Below are 24038 nucleotides of genomic sequence, written 5' to 3'. Positions count from 1 at the left end.
CTACAAATACTTCTACAAAAGGTAAACTGGCACATGTTTGAAGGCTAGTTATACCTGGACAAAAGAAAACTGGAAGTTGGGGCTGGGAAGGTGGCTCAGTGGTAGAGCGCTTGCCTTGCATGCATGAGGCCCTGGGTTCGATTCTTCAGCACCACATAAGCAGAAAAAGCCGGAAGTGGCGCTGTGGCTCAAGTGGTAGAGCGCTAGCCTTGAGCTGAAGAGCTGAGGGACAGCACCCAGGTCCAGAATTCAAGCCCCACAACCGACAAAAAAAAAAAAAAAAAAAGAAGAAGAAGAAAACTGGAAGTTGGTGTCCACGGTTCAAACTTGGCTGTGGAGACAGAAATGAGCTCCTGTATCAGGAGCAGACAGTGCGATCAGTGCGCTGTGAGGGCAGTGAGCTGCTTTTGTCAGGAAATACCAAGTAACAGGGGTGACAAGTACATTGGTCCACATTATTGAGGACCATCTACTTGCTGGTCGTCTTTCTGGTAGGACAGAGGGCCCTGTGCTTTTCCAGGGAAGCTCAAGCAGGGAGGTTCTCCATTTCTTTGCTTCTTAGCAGGCAAGGTTTGGACACCTAACAACGCTCAAATGTACCTTCCCAAGGCTGAAGCAAATACTCAAGGCCTTTAGAAACTTCTGTGGGAGCTATGGCAGCATCAAGCACTAGAGGCACTTAGATCAGAGTCCTAATTATGTATTTCTGAGGTTTTATTTGGCTTTGGCTCTTGTGTATTTCTAGAATTATGTTCTCCTCTCTCTTAGTTCTGTGGATTTTCTATATTTTTGTATATTTTTTTCCTCTGTCAATATTGGACAAAGTTCTTTCTGCAATTAAATTTATAGGTGAGTACGTGCCACCTGAAAAATGGGCAATCTAGCAGGAATTGGTACCTACCTGGCACTCTCGTACTGTTTCACCGTCATTAATGTATCTTCAATTGTTTTGTTCACCAAAGTGTTCACGCTGGCAATGAAAAAATTAATGGCCCCAAGAAGGGTTTCTCCATTTTTAGCCAGCAGCTTCTGAGTATCTGCATTGTAGCCAAATTCTTCCTAAAACAAAGCACCACCGTTATTTAACCAGTAAAACAATTAGTAGAAATGACTTCGAAATTTCAACCATATCTCTAATGGGAAAACATCTGATTTAGAAATCTAGCAATGGAAAATTTACTTTTTCTTTAGATCTTTAAATATTTAAAACTCTAAATCACAGCTAGCTATATAATTATCAAAAAGTTTAGTAAACCAAAATAGTCATCAGCTCAGATGCATAGCTAAACCTAGTTTTTAAAAGTAAAACTACTTTGTACTAGCGAAAGAATATTTTAGTTTCTACATTCTGTTTGTATTATATTATAAGCACAGCTGTTAGGGAAAACTATAGCAGATTATTAATCAGAGAAACTATAACTTTCACAACCAAATTAGGTAATAATTGGCTAAAACTATGAGACATAAAATAGATTGTAATTTTTTTGTGTTTTGACTGAATCTCCTCAAAGTATAAATATTAACAAGACACATTTCTTTGTAGACTTAGTGACTAGCTGACTTCCAAGCTCAGGTCTATCTATACTCACAGCTAAGGAAGGATCATTTGATGCCAGATTTAATTCATTTTCTTTGAATGAACTATGTTTTAGCTCAGCAAACATTACAAATGACTCCTCTAGAGATAGCCAGTATAAACACCAAATGTTCAGCAGTGAAAGCTTGCCAGTCTGTTTGGTTAATTATAGATTAATTAGGAGCATATGTGATCAAATAATAATAAATGCTAATATTTTATTGCAAGATATATCACTGAACTTGTTAGAAGCTCTTCAATTTCAGTTGAAAAAGTAATTATTTTTGGTCAGTCGTGGGGCTTGAACTCAGGGCCTGGGCGCTGTCCCTAGAGTTCTTTTTGCTCAAGACTAGCACAGCAGCTAGGATTACAGGTGTGTGCCACCTGTGCCTGATGAAAAATGTAATATTAAATCAACTAGATGCTCAGATGAAAATTTAATGCTACTTTATTATAATCAAATTTCTAGGTGGTAAATTATCTAATAATTCAATAAAGAGCAGGAAGGTAAAATTCTGTATTTAAAAGAGATCCATGTAAATCTTTCCTAAAGATTTAGTCTTCGGCATTGTGTAGAATTAAATGACAACTACTGGTACACAAAAGATTACATAAAAAGAGATCTGAGGTTAGCAGTTCAAAGTTAACTTGGGCAGGAGCCTCCATAAGATTTTTATCTCCTTGGGGCTGGGAAGGTGGCTCAGTGGTAGAGCGCTTGCCTTGCATGCTCAAGGCCCTGGGTTCGATTCCTCAGCACCACATAAGCAAAAAGAAAAAAGCCGGAAGTGGTGTTGTGGCTCAAGTGGTAGAGTGCTAGCCTTGAGCTGAAGAGCTGAGGGACAGTGCCCAGGCCCAGAGTTCAGGCCCCACGACTGGACCAAAAAAAAAATTAAAAAAAAAAAAAAAGATTTTTATCTCCAATTAACTACCACAAAGCTAGAAGGGGAGCTGTGGTTCAGTTTGCATAGAGCAAAACAGTTCAGGGACAGCACATAGGCCTTGAGTTCAAGCCTAAGGGCTGGCACCAAAAAAAAAAAAAAAAAAAAGTAAGACGTGATATATTGCAGTCACTGATATAAAATAATTAGAATATTAGTAAGTAAATACACATATGTATATGCTTTGTTTATTAATAAGTTAAATTTTCTTGTCAGTTACAAATGAAACTAAAACATCAAAGAATATTCACATCATGAATAAGGTTTAAATTCTAATTTGCCACTAGAAAAATGGAAGACTAGTACAATTTCCAGAGTTAAAAATCTAGTTGCTGGGCTCAGTGGTAGAGCGCTTGCCTTGCATGCATGAGCCCCTGGGTTCAATTCCTCAGCACCACATAAGCAGAAAAAGCTGGAAGTGGTGCTATGGCTCAAGTGGTAGAGCTCTAGCATTGAGCTGAAGAGCTGAGGGACAGCACCCAGGCCCACAACCGACAAAAAAACAAAAAACAAAAAAAACCTAGTTGCTAAAACATCATACTATTGGCATAAAAACCAATACAGAGACCAAAGGAATATAACAAAGAAGCAGAAATAAATCCATGCACCTATATAGCCAATTAATCTTTAATGAAGACATCAAAAACCTACACTGGAAAAAAGACAGACTCTTGAATAAATGATGCCAAAACTGTACAGAAGCTACCCTTACTCCTCACAAGCTAAAAAAAACCCATTCCAAATGTACCAAAGATCTAAACACAGGGCCTGAAATTGAAACTACTAGCAACAAACTGAAGGAATACACTTCAAGATACTGGTATAGGAAATGATCTTTGGCTAATATACCAAAAGCATGCCAACAAAAGCACAACTAAACAAATAGAATGGGAGATTATACTGTATTTGCAAACAACTCCTCTGATAAGAGATTAATATTCAGCATGTATAAGGGACTCAACAACAAATGAACCGATTAGAAATAGGCCAATAATCTGAATAAGCATTTCTCAGAAGAGAATAAACAAATGGTCAACATGACTCACTAATCAAGGAAATGCAAATCAAAATCACAATGGAAGCTCAATGCTCTCAGTTCAACCCCAGTTCTGCTCCCCTAAACAAAACAAAAAACTCACATGAGTTAGCATTGCAACTCAGTTAAACTAGCAAGAAGCAAAGAATAACAATAACAAAAACACAGGTGAGAATGTGGAGAAAGGGGAGCTTTTATGCCATCCTAAAATATTATACGGACCTGGTTCCTGGAAAAATTTTAAAAAACCAGAAATTGCACTACTGGCTATATTTTCAAAGGAAATAAAACCAGAAAGTCAGACACAAAAGCCAACTATATCCTTTTTGTCTATCAAATGACTCAATTAAAATTGAATTTCTTCATTTTTCATTGTTATGATATTAAAATTCTTCATAGCAAACAATTCTTTGTCCCAAGTTTTAGGATAAAGTGATTTAATCTTCTACTTTATCTAATTCTTCAAGTTAGAAGTCTATAGGCCAAGAACATCTATCTGTAACTTTTGGTTCTAGGCAACGAACAAGAAAAAGAGGGTCACAAGATAGTTAAAAAAAAATCCTAAGAATTTTGTTGAATACTTAGAGATAAATCTTGAGAAATAATTTCATGCTAAACTTCATAATTCATTTTATTTTATTGTTGCAGTGTCTTGTATGTGCTAAGTATGCACATTACACCTGAATTCTATCCCTATCCCTAAACTTCATAATTTAGTGATTTCAATAAAAGTGTATCACAAATCCATTTGAGAAAGTTACCATTTGTTTGCACACTTGATTGGTAAGAGATTTCCAATAAGTGACTAATTGTTTTTTAACCTACACCAAAGAATTATACAGAGCTAAGATTCTTTGTAGGCTTAGTCACTGGCTAACCATTTTCCTACTTTCTAACCCAATTGTTTTCTCCCAAAGTTTCCATTAACATCTATTCTAAGGTATAAAAATATCACTATATTGACAGAAGTCAGTTGGTCCTTCTTAAGTATATTAAAAGAAAACACCTCAAAATTTTCATTACGTAGGTTTAAAGCCATGTGCTGGGCTGCATCCAAACACAGTATTTCAAATTGTATTAAAGAGTTCAACAAATCATAAAAATTACCTCTTAGAACCCTTATTCCCACCTCTCACCCTCCTAATAGTTTTAAACATAATCTTACATGGAGCTCTAGGGACTTCAAACTCAAGTCAGCAAATGCATCTCCAAGTTGTCTTTGTGTATGCACCATCTGGAAAAGCTGGGTCGACAACGTCTGAGCCAGTCTTAGAATATTTTCATATTTTTTCTTATTATCTCTTAATATATCAATCTGAGCTTCAAGTTCAAGGTCCACAGTTCTTGAGCCACGGCCTAGTTTCTCAGAGATAATTTGTCGAGTACACTAAAAGAAGAAAGATATACTTAATTAGGGAAGAAAAATAAAGAACAAAGTAACAGAGAAACCACAAACATAAACCCTAGGGCATATCACATCTACCAGTTGTTTTTCTTCCATGAGCTAGTCTAACAAACCGAAAATTGATGCTGCTTTATAAGCTTATCAGGATTCAGAAAAAAATCAATATATCAGGGATCAGGTATGTCTAATAACTATTACTAACCAAAGGACGTTTTAAAATGTATCTAGCTCATTTATATACTGCCAAATAAATTCTCTCATATAATCCAATTTCAAGTTTACTGTATTTGGATAAATGACTTCAATATCTGACATTGTTTGAAAAGTACATATTAAGACTGTTAATATAAGAATAACTATCAAAATTCTAACTTCTTATTGGTTTAAATTTTTTTCTCTTCTATCTTTCCCTAAAATAGTTTATGTGTATGTATATGTGTAAAGGCGGAATGGCAGGAAAAAAAGGAAGGAAAAGAGAAAGAGGGAGAAAGTAGATAGGTAGAGATTTGATAGTCTTGAATTCTCCTTTTACTTTTGCCCAGATGGCATAGTGTTAAATTACATTCTTCTACATTACATAATGTAGTAGAAACTTATACATGTTTAATGTATTGAATTTCAAAGCCCTTGGAAATAAGTTTCTTAGTAATAATGTGATAAAAATTTAAAAATGCATTTATTTCACCATTCACTAATATATTTCAAAGTCAACTGCATATGGAATCCATATATTCTTCATAATATGCTCTTTATTAGGTTTCACAATTTTGGTTGAAGGATTAATTTTGCCATCAAGTAATACAGGGAAAAAATAGTGAATTCCCTCTTTCTTTCTTTAATCTTAGCAAACAATAGAAAACTGAAACTATTAACAGTCTCATGGATGTTCTAAACTCTCTTAAACACACAATCAAGTATATGCTATTTTCAGAGTAAGTATGAGATTGTGTTATACATAGTATATCCTAAACTTTTTTTTTTTTTGGTCCGGTCGTGGGGCCTAAACTCTGGGCCTGGGTGCTGTCCCTCAGCTCTTCAGCTCAAGGCTAACACTCTACCACTTGAGCCACAGCGCCACTTCCGGCTTTTTTCTTTTTCTTATGTGGTGCTGAGGAATCGAACCCAGGGCCTCATGCAAGCAAGGCAAGCACTCTACCACTGAGCCACCTTCCCAGCACCTAAACATTTCTTTTCTATGAACAAAATATCTTGAACCTTTTCGCCAATATAGATAAAGCGCCATATCTTGAACCTTTTCATCAATATAAAGTGCCTGGCTTTTTTTCTTTCTTTTAAGAGAGTCTTGCTGGGCACCAGAGGGTGAGCCTGTAATCCTAGCTACTCAGGAGGCTAAGATATGAGGATAGCAGTTCAAAGCCAGCCCAGGCAGGAACATTAGTGAGACTCTTATCTCTAATCTCCAACTAACCATCAAAAAGCAGAAGGTGAAGGTCAAGAATAGAGCGCTAACTAGCCTTGAGCAAAAAAGCTCAGGGACAGCAACCAGTTCAGAGCCCCAGGACTGGCATACACAGAGAAACAAAAACATCTTAGCAATTACCATGGAAAGCATAGAAACATTTCTGGAAGATAAAATCACACCAGGTGAAAAGTTTAACTGGAAACACTGTGATTTTTAAGCAGATAAACTTTAGCAAGAAGTATCTGAAATAGTAACAAGATAAAGGAGATGAGTCACTCATCCGTTCACCTTTTTTAAAAAATTTACTTTATTGTATTATAAAGACTAAGATTTCTCCTGCCAGAGACATTTATTTATTTGTAAGCTAAGACATGTAGTATCTTCCATAGAATAATCTGTTGATAGGCAAGAAGTCAGACTTATTGGAGGTTTGTAGACTGGCAAAATGAAAGAGATGTCTACTGTTGTCTGAGTGGCCATATTTTCACAAAAATAGCAGCTACAAGCAGGCAAAGATTTAATAAGAAATGCTGTATATTTCCCGGAAGGAAGACAGTGACCAGAATAAGGTCACTGTGATGCAAATTAAGATAAAACTGGACATCTGAAACAAGTTTTGAAACTGAATTTACACAGCCTATACTCTTAACACAGGCTATTTATACACCCTTAAGAAAAAGGCTAAGGGCTGGGATGTAGCTCAGTGGCAAAGCGCTTCCCTAGCAAGTGCAACATCCTGGATTCGATCCCCAGTACCAAAAAAGACCAAAAAAAAAAAAAATACAGTTTAAAAAAAAGAAAAAAGCTAAATCTGGAAATGAGATCATTAGAAGTTGTCCACCTAGTTTTGCAAAGAAATAAGTTTTGCCACTCATCAGGGTCTCAGAGGAAGTTTTTTACATAATCCTTGAAGACTGGATTTTTTATTTAAATTTATTTCTAGTGTATACTAAACTTAAAATGCAAAATTGAAGACCAAGATGTATTACAGAGCAAGTTTAAGATAAAAGGGAATGAAGATTAAATGTTCTACCTTTCCTCAAAGTCTGTGAAAATGGAAACCACTTATAATGAGCTGGGAAAGTTTCTCATATAAATTAAGAATTAATTTTGAGAACAATAGCTGCTACATGAAACTAAATTAAAAGGACAGAAGGAAGCTACAGTAAATTATTGACTTACATAGAGGTTTTTCTATTTGGAGAAGGGCGGATGAAACAAAATTAACACATACTGTGCAGAAAACTATGAGTCACCACTGTATTGGCTCATGAATTTATAGAATAGTCACTGTGTACTTAAATAGAAGCAAGAGATTTCTCTGTAATGTCAAATAATAAAGACATTTCAGTATAAAACACTTAAATTCATAACAACAACTGAACAATTTTTAAAAGGATGATTAAGAGCCAGGCACTGGTGGCTCATCATGCCTGTAATCTTAGTTATTCGAATGCTGAGACCTGAGGATCACAGGTTAAAGCCAGCCCTAGCAGGAAAGAATGTGAGACTCTTCTCTCCACTAAACTACTAAGAAGCCAGAAGTAAAGCTGTGGCTCAAGTGGTAAAGCACTAGCCTTGAGCAAAAAAGCTCAGGGATAGCACTCAGACCTTGAGTTCAAGACCTAGTGTGTACACATGGCATGTGAGCGTGAACACATACATACATACATGCACGCATGCGCGCACGCACACACACACACACACACACACACAAACTCACACACAAAGAGTGATTAAGGTGATAGATAGAGAAATGAATGGATAGAGTAGGTCAACCAATAAATAAATAAGCAAGATGACAAGAAACTCAGTTATGAATTTAAAAGGTATCACTTTAGTAAGAGTGTGATTGCTGGGCTGGGAAGGTAGCTCAGTGGTAGAGTGCTTGCCTCACATGCATGAGGCCCTGGGTTTGATTCCTTAGCACCACATAAACAGAAAAAGCCAGATGTGGCACTGTGGCTCAAGTGGCAGAGCGCTAGCCTTGAGCTGAAGAGCTGAGGGGCAGTGCCCAGGCCCAGAGTTCAAGCCCCATGACAAAGAAAAAGAAAAAAAGAAAAAGTGATTCCTAATGGAAAATCAAAAAAAAGTATTTTGCATTTAAGAAAGTTGAACTGAGATGACTATTTAAAAAAAGCTGAGATGAATATTTAAAAAGACTTCAAACTGGGCATTACAGCACAACCTTACCTTTTAAAAAAGATTTTAAGCTAGCTGGGCGTTGGTGGCTCATGCCTATAATCTACTTAGGAGGCTGGGAATGTGGCTTAGTGGTAGAGTACTTGCCTTGAGCACAAAGAGGCTCAGGGAGAGCATATAGGTCCTGAGTTCAAGTCCCACAAATGCACCCCCCCACACAAATCCTTATATTTGTTTTTAATTATATATTATATAAATGGAATTAAGTATTTTCTCTGAATAAAATCCTCAACGTATTTGCTAGAATAGAAACAAGAGGAATTAAAGGCATAAATCACAAAGGAGGGAGGATCAAAGTCAGAGCCAGAATCAAGTTAGTCAAGAGTAATATGAATTCAAGCAGTCTTAAATCAAGCAACTCAGAATAAGAACTTGAAGCATTATCCAAGGACAACAAATACCCAACACTGGCTCTAATTTGGACCCAAATAGTTGAAAAAAGAAAGTCATGTAGACTCACTAGAATTCTTACAGTGAGCTTCTTTTGGTTCAGAGATTTATCTCAGCCTAAACACACAGGATACAATGCTCCATTAAATTATTTAAGTCCAATTTTTTTCTTCTTTTGTGACCTAGACTGGAATATCCAAATTAAGTTCTGATTTTTCATGTAAAAATAAAGTGATCACAGTAAGGGAAATGATCCTTCCTTCAAATGGCATTATACCATGCATGCAATATCTTATGTAAGCCATTTTCATTAACATTCATTTTAAAACAAGCTTCAGATGGTGTGCTAGTACTGTAAAACAGATTACTACAGAGGTAAGAAACAGGTGAAAGGAAATGATAACACAGATACAGACAGGAACAACTAGATAAGGAACAAGAAAAACAAGTAAACGACAGCAGAGGAAGACAAATAAACAAAAGTCTCAACTTGAAAACAAAACAAAACATAGAATTGGTATTTATTAGCTTCAAAAATAATACCTGTTTTCTTAAAGTTCAAAATGTGTGGATACACAATATTTATAGAGGCAGATTTCCTGAACAAATGAAGAAAAAATGGCTAAGTTTGAAGAATGAATGAATTAAACTCTGTGTGGTATGAAAGATAAACAAGCAAAGCTAAGGGGAATTCCAAACAGTTGGTGGATCCAGCTCATGAACAAAGTGCAGAAGTGTGAGAAAGCGCAGGCTGCTTAAGGGGATCACTGTGGAATCTGGCACACACAGATCCACAGGCAAGAGAGAGTAGCAGAAGACAGAGCTGGCAAGGTGGGCAGAGGTCCGATTCAGGCCACCTAGAGACAAGGTGGATCTCCTGAGGGATTTTAAAGCAACAATGACCACATTAGCTGAACATGATCTAAGAGAATCTGCTGAGAAACTATTAACAACACTGAGAAAGAGAAAGACTGAAAAGACAGAGACACAAGGACAGAGAGACAGAAACAGGGACAGAGAGAAATAGACATTAACTCTGGCTTTAAGGCGGCTGGAGGACAGGAAGACGGCAGAACCCATAAGGTACACCGAGTGCATATGTGAGCTCAGGAAGAAGACAGCAGCCATTGATGAATTCTCCGGTTAGCAGCTGTGATACATAAGAAGATTCATAGAATCCCCACCTTTGACAACAGAAGGGACATTGATTTACAAGAATGGCCTACAGGAAAACAGCTTAAGCAGTGTCTTTTCTTTTTTCCATTTTAATTAGCTTATCATCTCATTTACGTGGAGGGGGACACCTTGCTGCATCTCCACGTGTTTACACTGCATTCCACTCAATTTCGCCACTTCTATCACAAACAGCATCTTACCATTGGCATTTCTCGGGTCTGTTCTAACATGGGGTATTTTGAAAAAAATTCACATAGCACATTTAAAAACACTTTTCAATCTGAAGAAAACTTGTACTTTTGTAGATGATCTTAATTTAAAAATACTAACTAAAAGAGCAAATTTACTCTAACACTTCAGAAGACAAGAGAAATCCACTCTGTACAAAAATGTAGACAATTTTTTTTTTTCAGTCATGGGGCTTGAACTCTGGGCCTGGGTGCTGTCCCTCAGCTCTTCAGCTCAAGGCTATTGCTCTGCCAGTTGAGCCACAGCACACTTCCAGTTTCCTGGTGGTGAATTGGAGGTAAGAGTCTCACGGTCTTTCCTACCCACGGTAGCTTGGAATTGTGATCCTCAGATCTCAGCCTCCTGAGTAGTCAAGATTACAGGCATTAACCACCGGGCCAGCTTTGACAATTCTTAATACACTAGATCCTCAACCAATCAACTCCTGTCACAAAGTTGTGTACTGCTGGCACTTTCAGCTATTTAACTACTCCAGGAATTCTACTGCCTTATCCTTGCTAAGATTCCAACAGATTCCAAGTGGATTTGTGGCCTGAGCTGTTTGTAATATATCCAATACCTTGTAGGTTAAATAGTTAAATGAATTTTACAGAGAATAAAGAAAAATAATAAATTTCTCTGGAACAATGAAAATAACAATATTTAAAACTCAGAATCTAATTATTTTGCAGTTAGATGCTGCCTGTACAGTTATTACTTAGTTATTACAAAAGATCAGAGAATTTCAAGTATGAATATACTTTTATGCATGAATATACTAGTGTTGTATGTCTATAATCTTAGCTCTACAGGAGGCTATGACAGGAGGATCACCTGACACCACGAGTTCAAGACCAGTCTGTGCAACACAGTGAGATATCATCTCTTAAAATTAAAAACAAGTGAAGTGCCGAAGCTGGTGGCTCATTCTTGTAATTCTAGCTACTCAAGTGGCTGAGATCTGAGGATTGTGGTTCAAAACCAGCCAGGACAGGAAAGTCTGTGGAGTCTTATCTCCAATTAACAGCTAGAAAACCAGAAGTGGAACTGTGACTCAATGTGGTAGAGGGCTAGCCTTGAACAAAAGAAGCTCAATGACAGCACCCAGGCCCTGAGTTCAAGCTGTACAAACGACCCCCCCCCCCAAAAAAAAGTGAAGTATCAAAGAAAAGGGGAAAATATACCTATAGCAACTCTTAAGCTAAATGTATTTCAAGGCTGATGAGAATTTTAGTACCTTTTTACACTCTGTATTGACTTTTTTTTTTAGGTCAGTCATGGGGCTTGAACTATGAGCCTAGGAGCTGTCCTTGAGCTCTTCAGCTCAAGGTGAGCACTCTACTACTTGAGCCACAGCACCACTTCTGGTTTTCTGGGAGTTAATTGGAGATAAGAGTCTCATAAACTTTTCTGCCGGGGCTGGCTTTGAACCGTGATGCTCAGATCTCAGCTTATGGAGTAGCTAAGATTACAGGTGTGAGCCACTGGCTCCAAGCTTGTACTGACTTTTAAAGTATATGTAAAGATCAACAATGAAAAAAAATGAAACAAACATTTCATTTTTCTAATTGTATTACCATGTTTCCATGAAAATGTAATTCCTATTCATATAAATGAAAAAAAAAGAATCTAAATAACATACAAATGAAAATTCTTAGAAAATAGTTTAAAAAATACAAACCTTATATGTGTTTAGACTCCATTTTCTAACAAGTTCTAACTTTTCCATTGCAGGACTTTTAATTTCATCTGCTAGAACTACTGGTCCACTTTTTGTCTGAGTTCTTTGGCCACCTGCATGATCATAACAAAAGACAAAAATAATCCACATAAAGACAAAGGGGAGAAAGAAAAGGAAATACTGATGCTGTTCACACTAAATTACTTTTGCACTTAAAAAACTAAAAAGGCTCCCACAAAGTGAAGAATTTTAAACTTCCTGGAAGCATGGAAGGTAATAAATTTCCTAGTCACTTAAAAAATGAATGTTTTTGATATAAAGAAATGATAAATGATTAACTTTGTTTAACTTGATTTAAATATAATATATATGTATGTATCAAAATAACTTCACTGTTAATGTTCAGTTTTTGTTTTGTCCATTGTGGGGCTTCAACTCTGGGCTTGGGTACTGTCCCTTAGCTCTTCAGCTCAAGGCTGAGTCGCAGTGACACTTCTGGTTTTCTGAGTGGTTTACTGGAGATAAGAGTCTCATGGACTTTCCTGCCTGGGCTGGCTTTGAACCACAATCCTCAGATCTCAGCCTCCTGAGTAGCTAGGATTAAAGGCGTGAGCCACCAGGGCCTGGCTACTTTTTGTTTTTATATATCAGTTAGAACATTAAAAAAAAAAGCGCTACTATCATTACAGCAAAATGTGTTAAAACAGTGTACATTTTTCTAAGTAGCCCCTCACCCCCAAATTTAAAAAGCAAGGCAATGTAAAGTCCTACCAATCAATAGACTGCTCCAACAACTAAGAAAGAAAACCAACTTTCCTGTTTTTATAGTCCAACCATATGAGTTTCTATAGAAACTACAGGGTTACTATTGAAACTAATTTGAGCATGGCTGTATATTCCTTTAATCCTCCCTACCTTGTAAGATCAAGATTCCAGGTCAGCCTGGACAAAGAAGTTAGTGAGAGTTCATCTCAATGAAAACGCAGGATACAGTGATATATGTTTACAACCTCAGCTATGAGGGAGGTATAAATGAGAGCATCATAGTCCAAGGATGGTCAGGTAAAAATACAAGATTTTAGCTTAAAAATAACAGGAGCAAAAGGGCTAAGGGCATAGCTCAAGTGGTAGAGTACTTGTCTGAAAGCAAGAAGGCCCTGAGTTCAATTTCTAGTATTAGAAAGAGGTGGGGGAAGGGCAGAGAAATACATTCCATAGTTTGTAATAAAATATTTCTAGTAAAGTATTTTCCACAGCAGAAAGATTTTCATAAATGTTTATGAGAATTATGGGAGAGTGATTCCTGTGGTAGTTGGAAAAACAGGTGTAGGAGAAATAGTAGGACAGGGTGCCCTGGGACCCGGCTGCAGCGCCAGGTGAGCCTGCAGTACCTTCCTAACATCATCAGGCCCCTGGGGACACTGCTTGCCTGGGCCAGTGAGGATTATAGCAGGTGAAGTGGGGCTGGGGCATCTGGGGAAGGAAATGGAGGTGGGGTGGGGGGCAGCGGGGTGGAAGGCAGGCTGGGGGGAGGTGTAGGAGATCCCTGCCCTGCACATGGTATGACTACTGTGCCATGTGCGTTCTGGAGCCAGGCAATACAGAGTACCAACACACTGAGGCGGGGGGAGTGTGGTGGTAGAAAGTTTATGATATCAATGACCTGGGATGGAAATTGTCTAAAAATTAATTTAAAAACAGTAAAATAAGGAGAAAAAAAGGTTTAAAAATGTCTTTTTCACCTTATTCTTATAGCCAGACCAACCTTAAACATAACTTCACTACAAAGATTGAGCATGGTTTATAAAATCAAACACATCTGAGAATTTACAAAATCCTCACAGTAATAAAATAAAAAAGAAGTGTGGAGTTCCTTTTTCCTATTTTGTTTCTTAGAGGTGGAGTCTCACTATACAGCCCAGGCTGTCTCATGATCTTCATGCCTCAGTCTTCCAAGTACTGGGGCTTTAGATGTGTGCCATCGCAATGAGCTTCTTTTTCTGTTTTTATAGTCCAACAACATTAAAGTGCAGCCACACTGGTATTTTCCAAGTGTTTTTCAGTGGGTATAACTGGTAAATTAGGTGGTATTTTGTTTTACTCTACAAACTACTTGTAAGTTGAGACTAAAATAAGAAAGCAAACTTATCCAATAATAAACAGCTTAGTTGTTGAAGCTTCCGCTCCCCCCCACCCCTTTTTTTAAACTGAAAACAGGACAGAGGTGACAAGCTGAGATTGTTAGAATGAAATAAATGAACCTGCAATGCCCAGAGCAAAGAAAGAATGTTTGAAACAAACCACATTTCAATATATTTTTAACTTAAAAAAGATTGAATTTCAGCTTTGAGATGTAATTACTCTGAAAAGAAAGATAGGCTGTGTCTAGAAAAATTATTTTCCTTATTGTTAAGAAATAAAGAAGCAGTCACCGAAAAGGCCAGAAAAACACACACCTAAGAATACAAAGCAAGTGAGTATGAAACTGAGTTAGTTTAGCTTCAGCAGTAGCAAGAGGACTTTATCCAATCAGTGCAGTGAATACCTGCAGGAACTATTAAATCACTTCCTTGTTGAGCCAGTCGGCTAGCTGCAACCCTGCTAGGAGACAGAACAGATGGCAAAGGTGGTGCTGGGGAACCTGGAAAGGGCAGATATTTGACTGTGAAAATCCTTTTCCTCTTCCACAAGCTGCACATTTTGAATACAGGTTTAATGACATTTCCTTTAAATATTCAAACACTGAGATTAAAGACTGGATATGTTCACTTTCCTGTAGGATTAAATGCACGACCAGGTTGTGCTCTTATACAAACTGCATCAAAATGAAGCTATCAAAGTGAAACTAAGCATCTTTTGGATTAGGGTTTAATCTTTGAATAAGTGTGACTAGCATTTTAATGTTCATGTACTAAAATTACAATTGTCAGGAGACCCTAATTCTGCAATATTGTTTCAGTTATGGGGAAAAAGAGATTTAATTAAATGTGAGCTACATAATTTCACTGTAATACTTAAAAATATCTGAATATTAAATTCATTTTTGTTCTATGTTGACATTTAAATTTTGAAAATTGGGCTGGGGTTTGCCTAGTACATATGAGGATCTGGGCCTGATTCCCAGTACGTAAATAAGTAAAAATAAAATGTGAAGATGGAGGTCAACAAAAATGATGTCAAATAAGGTAAAGTAACTCTTATTCATTCAATCCTGTCAAATTAAAAGTCATCCCCTAGTGACAATGTTGTCAGACACCTTGTATTCTTACACTGTTTTGTAGAATGGGAACTTCTTTATATAACTACTTAAGGATAATAATAATTTTCAAAAAAAGTCATCCCCTATACAGAATGATTCAGAATAAATGAATAAATGAATACAGTGCCCATAGGGCTTATACTGTATGCTGCTAAGATATGACATGCTTTCTTCTTTTTTATAGCTTTGCTTTTCTAAACATAAAAAAAATGATGTTACTACAAGGTCCATTCACTTCACAGCCTAGAGAGGAGAATATGATACTGGATTATTCTTAATGCCTATTCCAGCAAAGAATATGTACCAAAATCTAAGTTGTCCTAAACAGTTGGACAATTCTACAATAAAAATATATATTACTATTATCTGCAACCTCTTGCAGATAATAATAATAGTGGATCTTTCCACTTGTGGAATTACAAGACAGCACTAAAATTAATATAATTCACTGGTCATCAACTGTAACTACTTAACTATAGGTCTACCAAAAAAAATGATCAATGTAAACATAGATGTGTTTACAGGTTTTTCTTTTACTCCTAAAAATGAGCACTAGAAAAGTTATTCTAGGTAAGAACATTAAAACAGGAGGCAATTTTTCATTTCTATTGAACACACAAACACACACATATCATACAGGATGTGTGCAGAAAAGCTAACTCAGCTTATACATCTGGCTCTTGACTGGTGACTGGGAACCTGAACTTAGGAGGGATTGTCTCCTTCCCACAGGGATGGGCTCACTGGGCCTACAGTGTTTATATAAACAATGTGGTTTATGCTGAGTCTGTATTCCTTCTCAAAATCTAGACGCTTGATACTGCTAGACAGGATGATTTGTGAGTAATCTTAATTAAAAACCCTGGGGAATGAAGACACCTCTGTGCAACTTTGTTAGAAGACTCTTGGAAGCTTACGCCTAATTTTACTTTTTTTTTTTGTCGGTCGTGGGGCTTGAACTCTGGGCCTGGGTCCCTCAGCTCTTCAGCTCAAGGTGAGCGCTCTACCACTTGAGCTACAGCGCCACTTCCGGTTTTCTGGTGGTTTATTGGAGATAGGAGTCTCACGGTCTCTCCTGCCCGGGCTGGCTTTGAACAGCGATCCTCAGATCTCAGCCTCCTGAGTAGCTAGGATTACAGGCGTGAGCCACCAGCGCCCGGCGCCTAATTTTACTTTTTGTCTCATACAGTTTCTGACTTTACTGAATATGCCTGGTAGTCTTCCACTATAATAAAGTATAGCCATGAGTGGGGCTTTACACTGATTCCTGCAAGTTCTCTTAGCAAATTACTGAACTTGCAGATGGCCTTGAAGATCTCCTCTATAGCATGAAAGTAGGAAAAACAGTAATTCATTTTCTTATCTCTTTTGAAATAAGAAATATGTATTTATACAAGTAAGTATAGCCATAAATTTTTTGTTACAAACTAACCAACATAACCTAAATTTATGTTATGATACAAGTTCTGAGTTTCCATTTCAGTACTTCACAGGCTGGGGATATACGCTGTGGTAGAGTTGTACCCAGCATTGCAGATGCCCTGGTCCCAACCCCAGATGATAATGAGTAAAATTACACTCACTAATCTAAAAAGAAAATTATTACAACAATTTCTAAATTGTGTAAGTTCAAGAGGATAATTATTACGTTTGTGACCAATTTTTTGTAATTTTATTAATAAGTATGTATATAAAGAGGTTACAATTCCACACAAGTCAGGTTGTAAGTACAATGCATCTTGATCAAAGCCGTATGTATATTCCAGCATTCCCCCTCTATCCCTACCCTTAAGTTACACTGTTAAATCTGTGACTTGTTTTATCAATAAAGTTAGAGGCTCAGCTCTTGTGCTGTCTTCATAATGGTGGCATAGGTGAACTTCCCCCCTCCCCCACGCAATCATATTTACAAGCACATGGCTCTTACCTTGATATGCTCCTGCTTCAATAACCCTTTCTTTGGTACTGTCAAAGCCATGAGATGTAATTTGAGATTCTGAGAGACCCAGTCCAGATGGTAATGAACGCTTCAAATCCTTAGTAATGTATGGATAAAAGAAAAAAGTTATAAATTCCACAGCACATAACAGTTCAGAATAATTGTGTTATTTTAATCTCATACTATTTTTCTCTTTTCCTTTATATTGTTACGGTTTTCTATAATGATATATAATCAGCAGCAAATATGGCAAGATGTACTATTAAGTGTCACAGCATATGTCAAATATAACAGGTTTTCATTATTTTAGAACTAAGCAGCAGACAGAAATTAAAATTTAATTTAATTTTGTGTATGCTGATGTTGAGCTTGAACTCAGGGCTGTGCTGTCTCTGAGCTTTGTTGCTCAAGTTTAGCATTCTACGACTTGAGACATAGCTCTACTTTTAGCTTTTTGGTGGTTAACTGAAGATAACAGTCTCACAGGTATTCCTGCCTGGGCTGGCTTTGAACTGCAATCCTCAGATGTCAGCCTCTTGAGTAGCTAGGATTATAGGCATAAGCCACTGGTGCCTGACCGAATTAAAAATTTTAATCTACTAATAAATCAGAAAAATCATAATTAAGATCACTAAAATGCTGTGTCTAATATTTAGAAGTTGACTGATGTCTAATACAATGATGAACCTATACCAGTGGCCAATGTAAACAAATTATTGACTTGCAGTATTAATTTATCTTCAGCTTCAAGGTGAGCTGGGTAAATTGGGTTTCTCCAACTTCAGAAAAGGAGAGGCAGCTCAGAGCAAAAGGGTAATAGGGAAAAGCAGGGCTGAAGGTGTGGCTCAAGTGGTAGAATGTTAATCTATCAAGCTCGAGGTTCTGAGTTCAAACCTCAACAACACACACACACACACACAAAGATACTATGCTATAAAGTAGTGTTATATATTTTACTAATCCATCGTACCTTGTGTAATTTAATGCTAAAGTCTACAGCCTACAGTAGGGATCCAGGATATTTTTTTCCACAGGGAGGATTATACTCATTTAATATATCTTAATCAGTTGAAGACAAGTTATAATCAAGCAGGAAAGTATGCAACAATCTGTGATGTAGTTAAAATATTCAGAAGAATAACTACTGTGAGTTAAATGGAAGTAAAGTCTTAAAAGATGGCATCTGTGTGTATAAGCTACCAAGGTGGAGGATACAGAAGGCTGGAGAGATGGAATGACGATAAACCAGGATGCATTCTCAACATAATAAAAACATTTGTCGGGGAGAAGGCAGGAAGGCCAGTCAAAAGCATGTTATTGGCACAGGCTAGCAATTAGGTGCCATGGCAGGTATAGTGAAAGTCTATGTTGAGATATGGGGGCACAGAATGGCAGAAAAATTTGGGAGACATGTGTGAATAACAATCAGTCACAAGATGCACCTACATCTAGCCCAAGACCAGAGGAGGAGCCAAGGAAATGTGGAGAAAAGATGAAATTAGGAATTAAGAATACTTTAAATACAGACTTCTAATGATAGTTTATGGTATAGCCACATGTTAATAAAATGGAATAGCTAAGATTTTATACACACACACACACACACACACACACACACACGCACACACACACACACACACACAACCAACATAAGTTGCCCTTATACAAGTTAATTTCCATAGACAAACCAGGATATTATTTAAACCACTCATCAAGATATAATTCAATTTAAACAACTGTTTCTACTCTGCAAAGGAAGAAATGCAATAAAAACCAGCTAGGTTTATTTTATATATGGTTCTGGGAAAAGGTATGTGCTGCAAATGGAAGTAGGTATCTAATCTGAGAACTGAAGCAAAACCCTTAGAAGGTGAGCAGGCATGGGCTGATGCTTTTCTCTACCTTAAGGTTACCTTTGGAGGACGCCTGATAATCAGACTGGGTATCTAGGTCCAGACATGTTGATTCTCTACCACTAAATTCTTTAGTTAAAACCACAAACATTTAAAAAGACACATGACTTACATACATAGAAATTAAAATAATCTACACTTTAGGACATCAGTTAGTTTTAATATTGCTTAAAACTATTCTTAAGTACTCGTATTAAAGCACTTTAATAATAATTTTCTCCAGTTCCTAACTCCTGTATATTGATCTCCTGCTGTCTTTCTTGTATTTTTAGGCTGTATATCAAATTAGTAAAATTACTGTATTAATAAATGATCATGCAACATCATCTTTTAAAGCACTTTGGTTTAGTTTTGGAAATTTGTTTCATTTATTCAATCTTAAATCTCCAAATCTGTAGCTTGATTTCCCAAATAATCCAGTTACTGAGTGATTATTGGGAATAAACTAAATGAACTTGGAATTTTGTCTGGGAATGGCCCCTTTATCCTACTGTTTAATTAGGACTGGAATTTCATCTTATCTTCACTTGTAGCAAAGTGTGTATCAAGTGATTTGCTACTAACATAGTTGGAAATAAAGCAGTTATCATTAGTGTGTAAAATGCTTTTCATATGGTAGGTCACAGTGAGCACTGTTACTTATTTTCAATTGCAGTTCCAATATGCTTTCTGGATTGAGAGATTCAGGGTAAACTTTCAGAAGGCAACAAGATTGGACAGCACTGACTGGATATCAGTGAACATTTGAGAAATAGCTCGTATTTTAAGTGTATGGTTATTTTATAAAAGAACAGTGGGGCTTGGAGGAGTGACTCTGGTCCTAGAGCACCAGTCAATGAGCAACAGCAAGCCTCAGATACCGAGTTTGAGTCCCAGTCTCCAACAACAGCAACAAAAAATAGCAAGTAATCATTTGATGAGGCAGTTTAATGTAATGGTTGCAATGTTTGCTCTGAAGTCAGGTCAGATGAACCTGAATTGGAACTCTGGCTCAGTAATTTAGTAGCTATGTGATACCAGGCAGGTTCTCTGAATATCTGAGTTTCTTTAGTTCTTACCTCATTAACAATATGTAACAAGTACACAGGATAACACCTGGCACTTCAAATATTAGTATCTGTCTCCTTTGCCCATCTCCAACAGAAATCTTTGGGAGACTTGAAGTTGGAACCAGTAAGATTGTTTTCTTATCACTAAAACTGGGCAGCTGTACATGGTGGTACATGACTGTAATTCCAACTACTTGAAGATTTCGAGCTTGAGGCCAGTCCAGGCAAAGTTAGCCAAGAACTTATTTTAAAAACAAAATAAAAACAAAAGGGCAGGAGGCGGTTCAAGTGGTGGGGTGCATGCCTAGCATCCTCAAGGCCCAAGGTTCAATCCCTGATACCAAAAAAACCCCCAAACAAACAGATCACCCCTCCTTCCCCCCAAAAACCCAAATAACAACAACAAAAAACTCAACCCTGGGCATTAAACGTGTTTTCATATAATTTAGAGTGAGTAATTTTATTTTTTGAATAATGAAGACAGTAGAATCTACCAAGGTCCTTAATGTACCTCCTTATCATCCCAGAAACATAGGATTAAAAGTATCCTCAGCCTTATTATTATACTTACAATGTCATCTTAATTATATTAGGGCATGCCTATATATGAAAACAGCCATATAATTAACTCAATAGAGCAACTACACAGAGGTTACTGAGAGACATGGATTTAAAATGTCCACCAGCTAGTTGCAGCAGTGGCACTTGTCTAGTCTCATCTGCTTGGGAGGATCACATGAGCCCAGGAGCTCAAAGCCAGCCTGGGCATCAGAGTGAGTCTTCATTTCAAAATAAATAACCAGATAGATGGACAGATAATGAAATATACAACTTAATGTATACAACAATAATAGCTTTTATAGAAACTACCTTGAGAACAGATGGAGATGGAGAAAAATACAGGAAAGATATACTTTAAAGAGACAGGATGAGTTTGATACAAAAATAAGCACTATCTAGGAAACACAGAAATAGGGCCAAAAGAGACATCTGGGAAATCATGAACTTCAAAAATAAAGTAATAAAGAAAGAAACAAAGGCAACTCAACAGAATGGATTGGGCTTTCAGTCAATGGAGCACTTCTTAAAATCCTAAAGGCAAGAAGTCCGTGTGTTCCTAAGAATGAAGGAAGGCTACTCTACATCCAGTAAGTCATGCATCTAAGGAATTCAAGGCCCTGAACCTTATGATCACTCACCAACTGTATACCAAATACAACTCAAGCTCCTTCTTTAGAGAGGTAACAAAGTTTCTTGGACAGGAAAAGAAAATGCTGGTCTTGGATCTCAAATGGGTTTCCTGATGCATTATATTTTCATTTAAAATTTCCTTTTGTCCTCTGTTGTACATATGAGGGATGACTTCATTTTCATGAGCAGAGTCAATAGATCCTATGGGTTTTCCACAATAATAACAAGTTAGTGATGTACAGCCTCCTCTTTTAGAGTGCTGGGGATAGAATCCAGATCCTCAAACACACTAGACAAACAATCTACCACTGAGGTATACTCCATACCTTTCCTAATACTCTCACTTACCCCATAAAATACATGCTTGAGCATGTGTATTATTTACTGAATCAACACCTAGTGAGAACCAACTTCATGACACTTGCTGCTCTGCCACCACAGAGAACAGGAAGGAATCAGTCCCTGTCCATGTAGACTTGAGTTCTAGGGGCAGGAAGGCAGGAGATGAACAGTGAACAAACCTATGTCAGGTAGTAATAAATGAAAACAAACAATGTAATCAATAAGTAATAAATAATGAAAAAGTCACAGAGATTTTGGCTTTATATTTCAAGATAAGGCAAGAGGGATAGAGAGTGGCAGGTCATCGCTGCAACTGTGCATGAGTTCTATGGGGAAGGTCTCTGAGGAGAGCAACACACACAGTATACAGGTCTGGGATGGGTATGTTTACTTTTTCTTGCAATCCATCTGAAAGAATACTAGGCACTGAGCCATTTTCCATTCTGAGAATATTGTGGAAATTCTTAGGAAAGCAATATGACAGCAGCTGTATTAGGGAGGAGGGAGCTAATCAGAAGTTAAACAATAGAATACATATTATAAAAACATATACATGAACTGATGCAAAATTTTCAAGGTTATGGGATCACCTTTTACCCTATATCTCAAGGCCTCTAGGCAAGGTAACTTTAGTGCTGAGAGGGTGTTTCACCTCACTCAAAACCCTCTCCATGGTTTCCAGAGTTCCATTACGTAACAAACTCAAGACTAGAGACAAATGTTCTTTCCTTGATGTAAAGCAGTTGGAGCAGTGCTAATGCCTTCCTGTGCCTAACTAATAGTAGCAGAGAAGCCTGATCAAAGTGGTGCCAACGGGCTGCTCCAATTCTCAACCTAAAGAGAATGATACTAAACAGAACACAAAATGACGTGGGCTATGTGAGAATCGGGAAAAGCTTCACCTCAGCTATGTCTAAAAAAGAAATTTCTATAAATCTGACAACTATAACTTGATTCACAAGTGACATTGATCAAGATGTACTGTACTTATTACCTGACTTATGGAATTGAAAACTTTTTGTACAACATATTAATAATAATGACAAGGATTGAATTATGCATATTGAATATGGATGGGATGGGTAAAAAAATGGTGAGAATGAAACCGGGTGCCGCTGGCTCATGCCTGTAATCCTAGCTACTTGGGAGGCTGATACATGAGGATCATGGTTCAAAGTCAGCCCGGTCAGGAAAGTCCATGAGACTCATCTCCAAGTAACCACCAGAAAACCAGAAGTGGCACTGTGGCTCAAGTGATAGAATGCTAGAATGCTCGGACAGCACCCAGGCCCAGAGTTCAAGACCCACAACTAAAAAAAAAAAAAGTGAGAATAATGGAAGGGGTGATATTGGTCAAGATGCACTGTACTCCTAATCTACATGTGGAACTGAAAACGCCTTTGTACAACTACTTAAAAAGAACTAAGAAATAAAGAAGTTTCAATCATACAGCTGGGCAATGAGAATCAGAATGAAAAATGGACAATTGCATTTTCTGTACCACAATGACACCATGTGGCCAACCAAGTTATGACAACTCAATAAGCCACCACAGACATATTCTAAGACTTTGCATTAAATACCAGTCATTTTAAGTTTACACAGCAAATACATATAAAAGGAAGAGGCTTATATGTAAAGTATGTCAAAAAGCTGTGGTTATGATTTACTGCTCTACACAGATCTCTTGACTAATCTCTAAGTATCCATAATCGAATGCTAAGCAATATGTTTGATACTTTGTGGAACTTTATTAAAACAAAAATGGACCTGAAGTTAAAAACAATTTCCTGTTTATTTTTCAGGAGGATAGAGTAGGCAAAGTGAACATTTAGGCAATATATGTCTAATAGATCTTGAGTTTAAAACATTGAAAATATGCTTATGAAATGTTTCACTCACAAAAAAAAGTGGTAGAGCACTAGCCTTGAATGAAAAAGATCAGGGGCAGTGCTTAGGCCCGAAGTTCAAACCCCATGACTGACAAAAAAAAGAAAACAAAAAGAAAACAAAAAACCCCAAAGCATTTGGTTGCACTGTCCCCTAATTTCATAGACACGTATTCATTTACCATTCCATCATGTGATGTCATCTGTCTTATTATAATGCAGTGGGAGGTCTTCAAGAGATACCGCTACCTGATCTTGAACTTCCTGTCTATACAACTGAGTTAAACTATTTTATTTTATTTATTTATTTTTTTGGTCCGGTCGTGGGGCCTGAACTCTGGGCCTGGGCGCTGTCCCTCAGCTCTTCAGCTCAAGGCTAGCGCTCTACCACTTGAGCCACA

At 37.2% G+C, this 24038-nt stretch overlaps 1 protein-coding gene across 1 annotated transcript in view; it reads right to left on the bottom strand.

Moving 5' to 3' along the window:
* Arfip1 (ADP-ribosylation factor interacting protein 1) overlaps positions 1 to 17283 on the bottom strand; it is a 35016-nt gene extending 17733 nt beyond the window's left edge. Inside the window, exons 1-5 of the mRNA XM_013029787.1 lie at positions 17242 to 17283; positions 14601 to 14653; positions 12056 to 12168; positions 4716 to 4937; positions 902 to 1059 (exon numbers count right to left, since the gene is read on the bottom strand). Of these exons, the coding sequence (XP_012885241.1) occupies positions 902 to 1059; positions 4716 to 4937; positions 12056 to 12103 (428 nt within the window). The 5' untranslated portion in view covers positions 12104 to 12168; positions 14601 to 14653; positions 17242 to 17283. The remainder of the gene's footprint in view (positions 1 to 901; positions 1060 to 4715; positions 4938 to 12055; positions 12169 to 14600; positions 14654 to 17241) is intronic.
* Positions 17284 to 24038: the final 6755 nt, after the last annotated feature.

This window comes from Dipodomys ordii, unplaced genomic scaffold (genome assembly GCF_000151885.1).
Source record: "Dipodomys ordii isolate 6190 unplaced genomic scaffold, Dord_2.0 Scaffold122, whole genome shotgun sequence".
In the NCBI taxonomy this organism is placed as follows: domain Eukaryota; kingdom Metazoa; phylum Chordata; class Mammalia; order Rodentia; family Heteromyidae; genus Dipodomys; species Dipodomys ordii.
The sequence above is the reverse complement of the archived record's forward strand: the minus strand, read 5'-3'. Positions and strand labels throughout refer to the sequence as shown.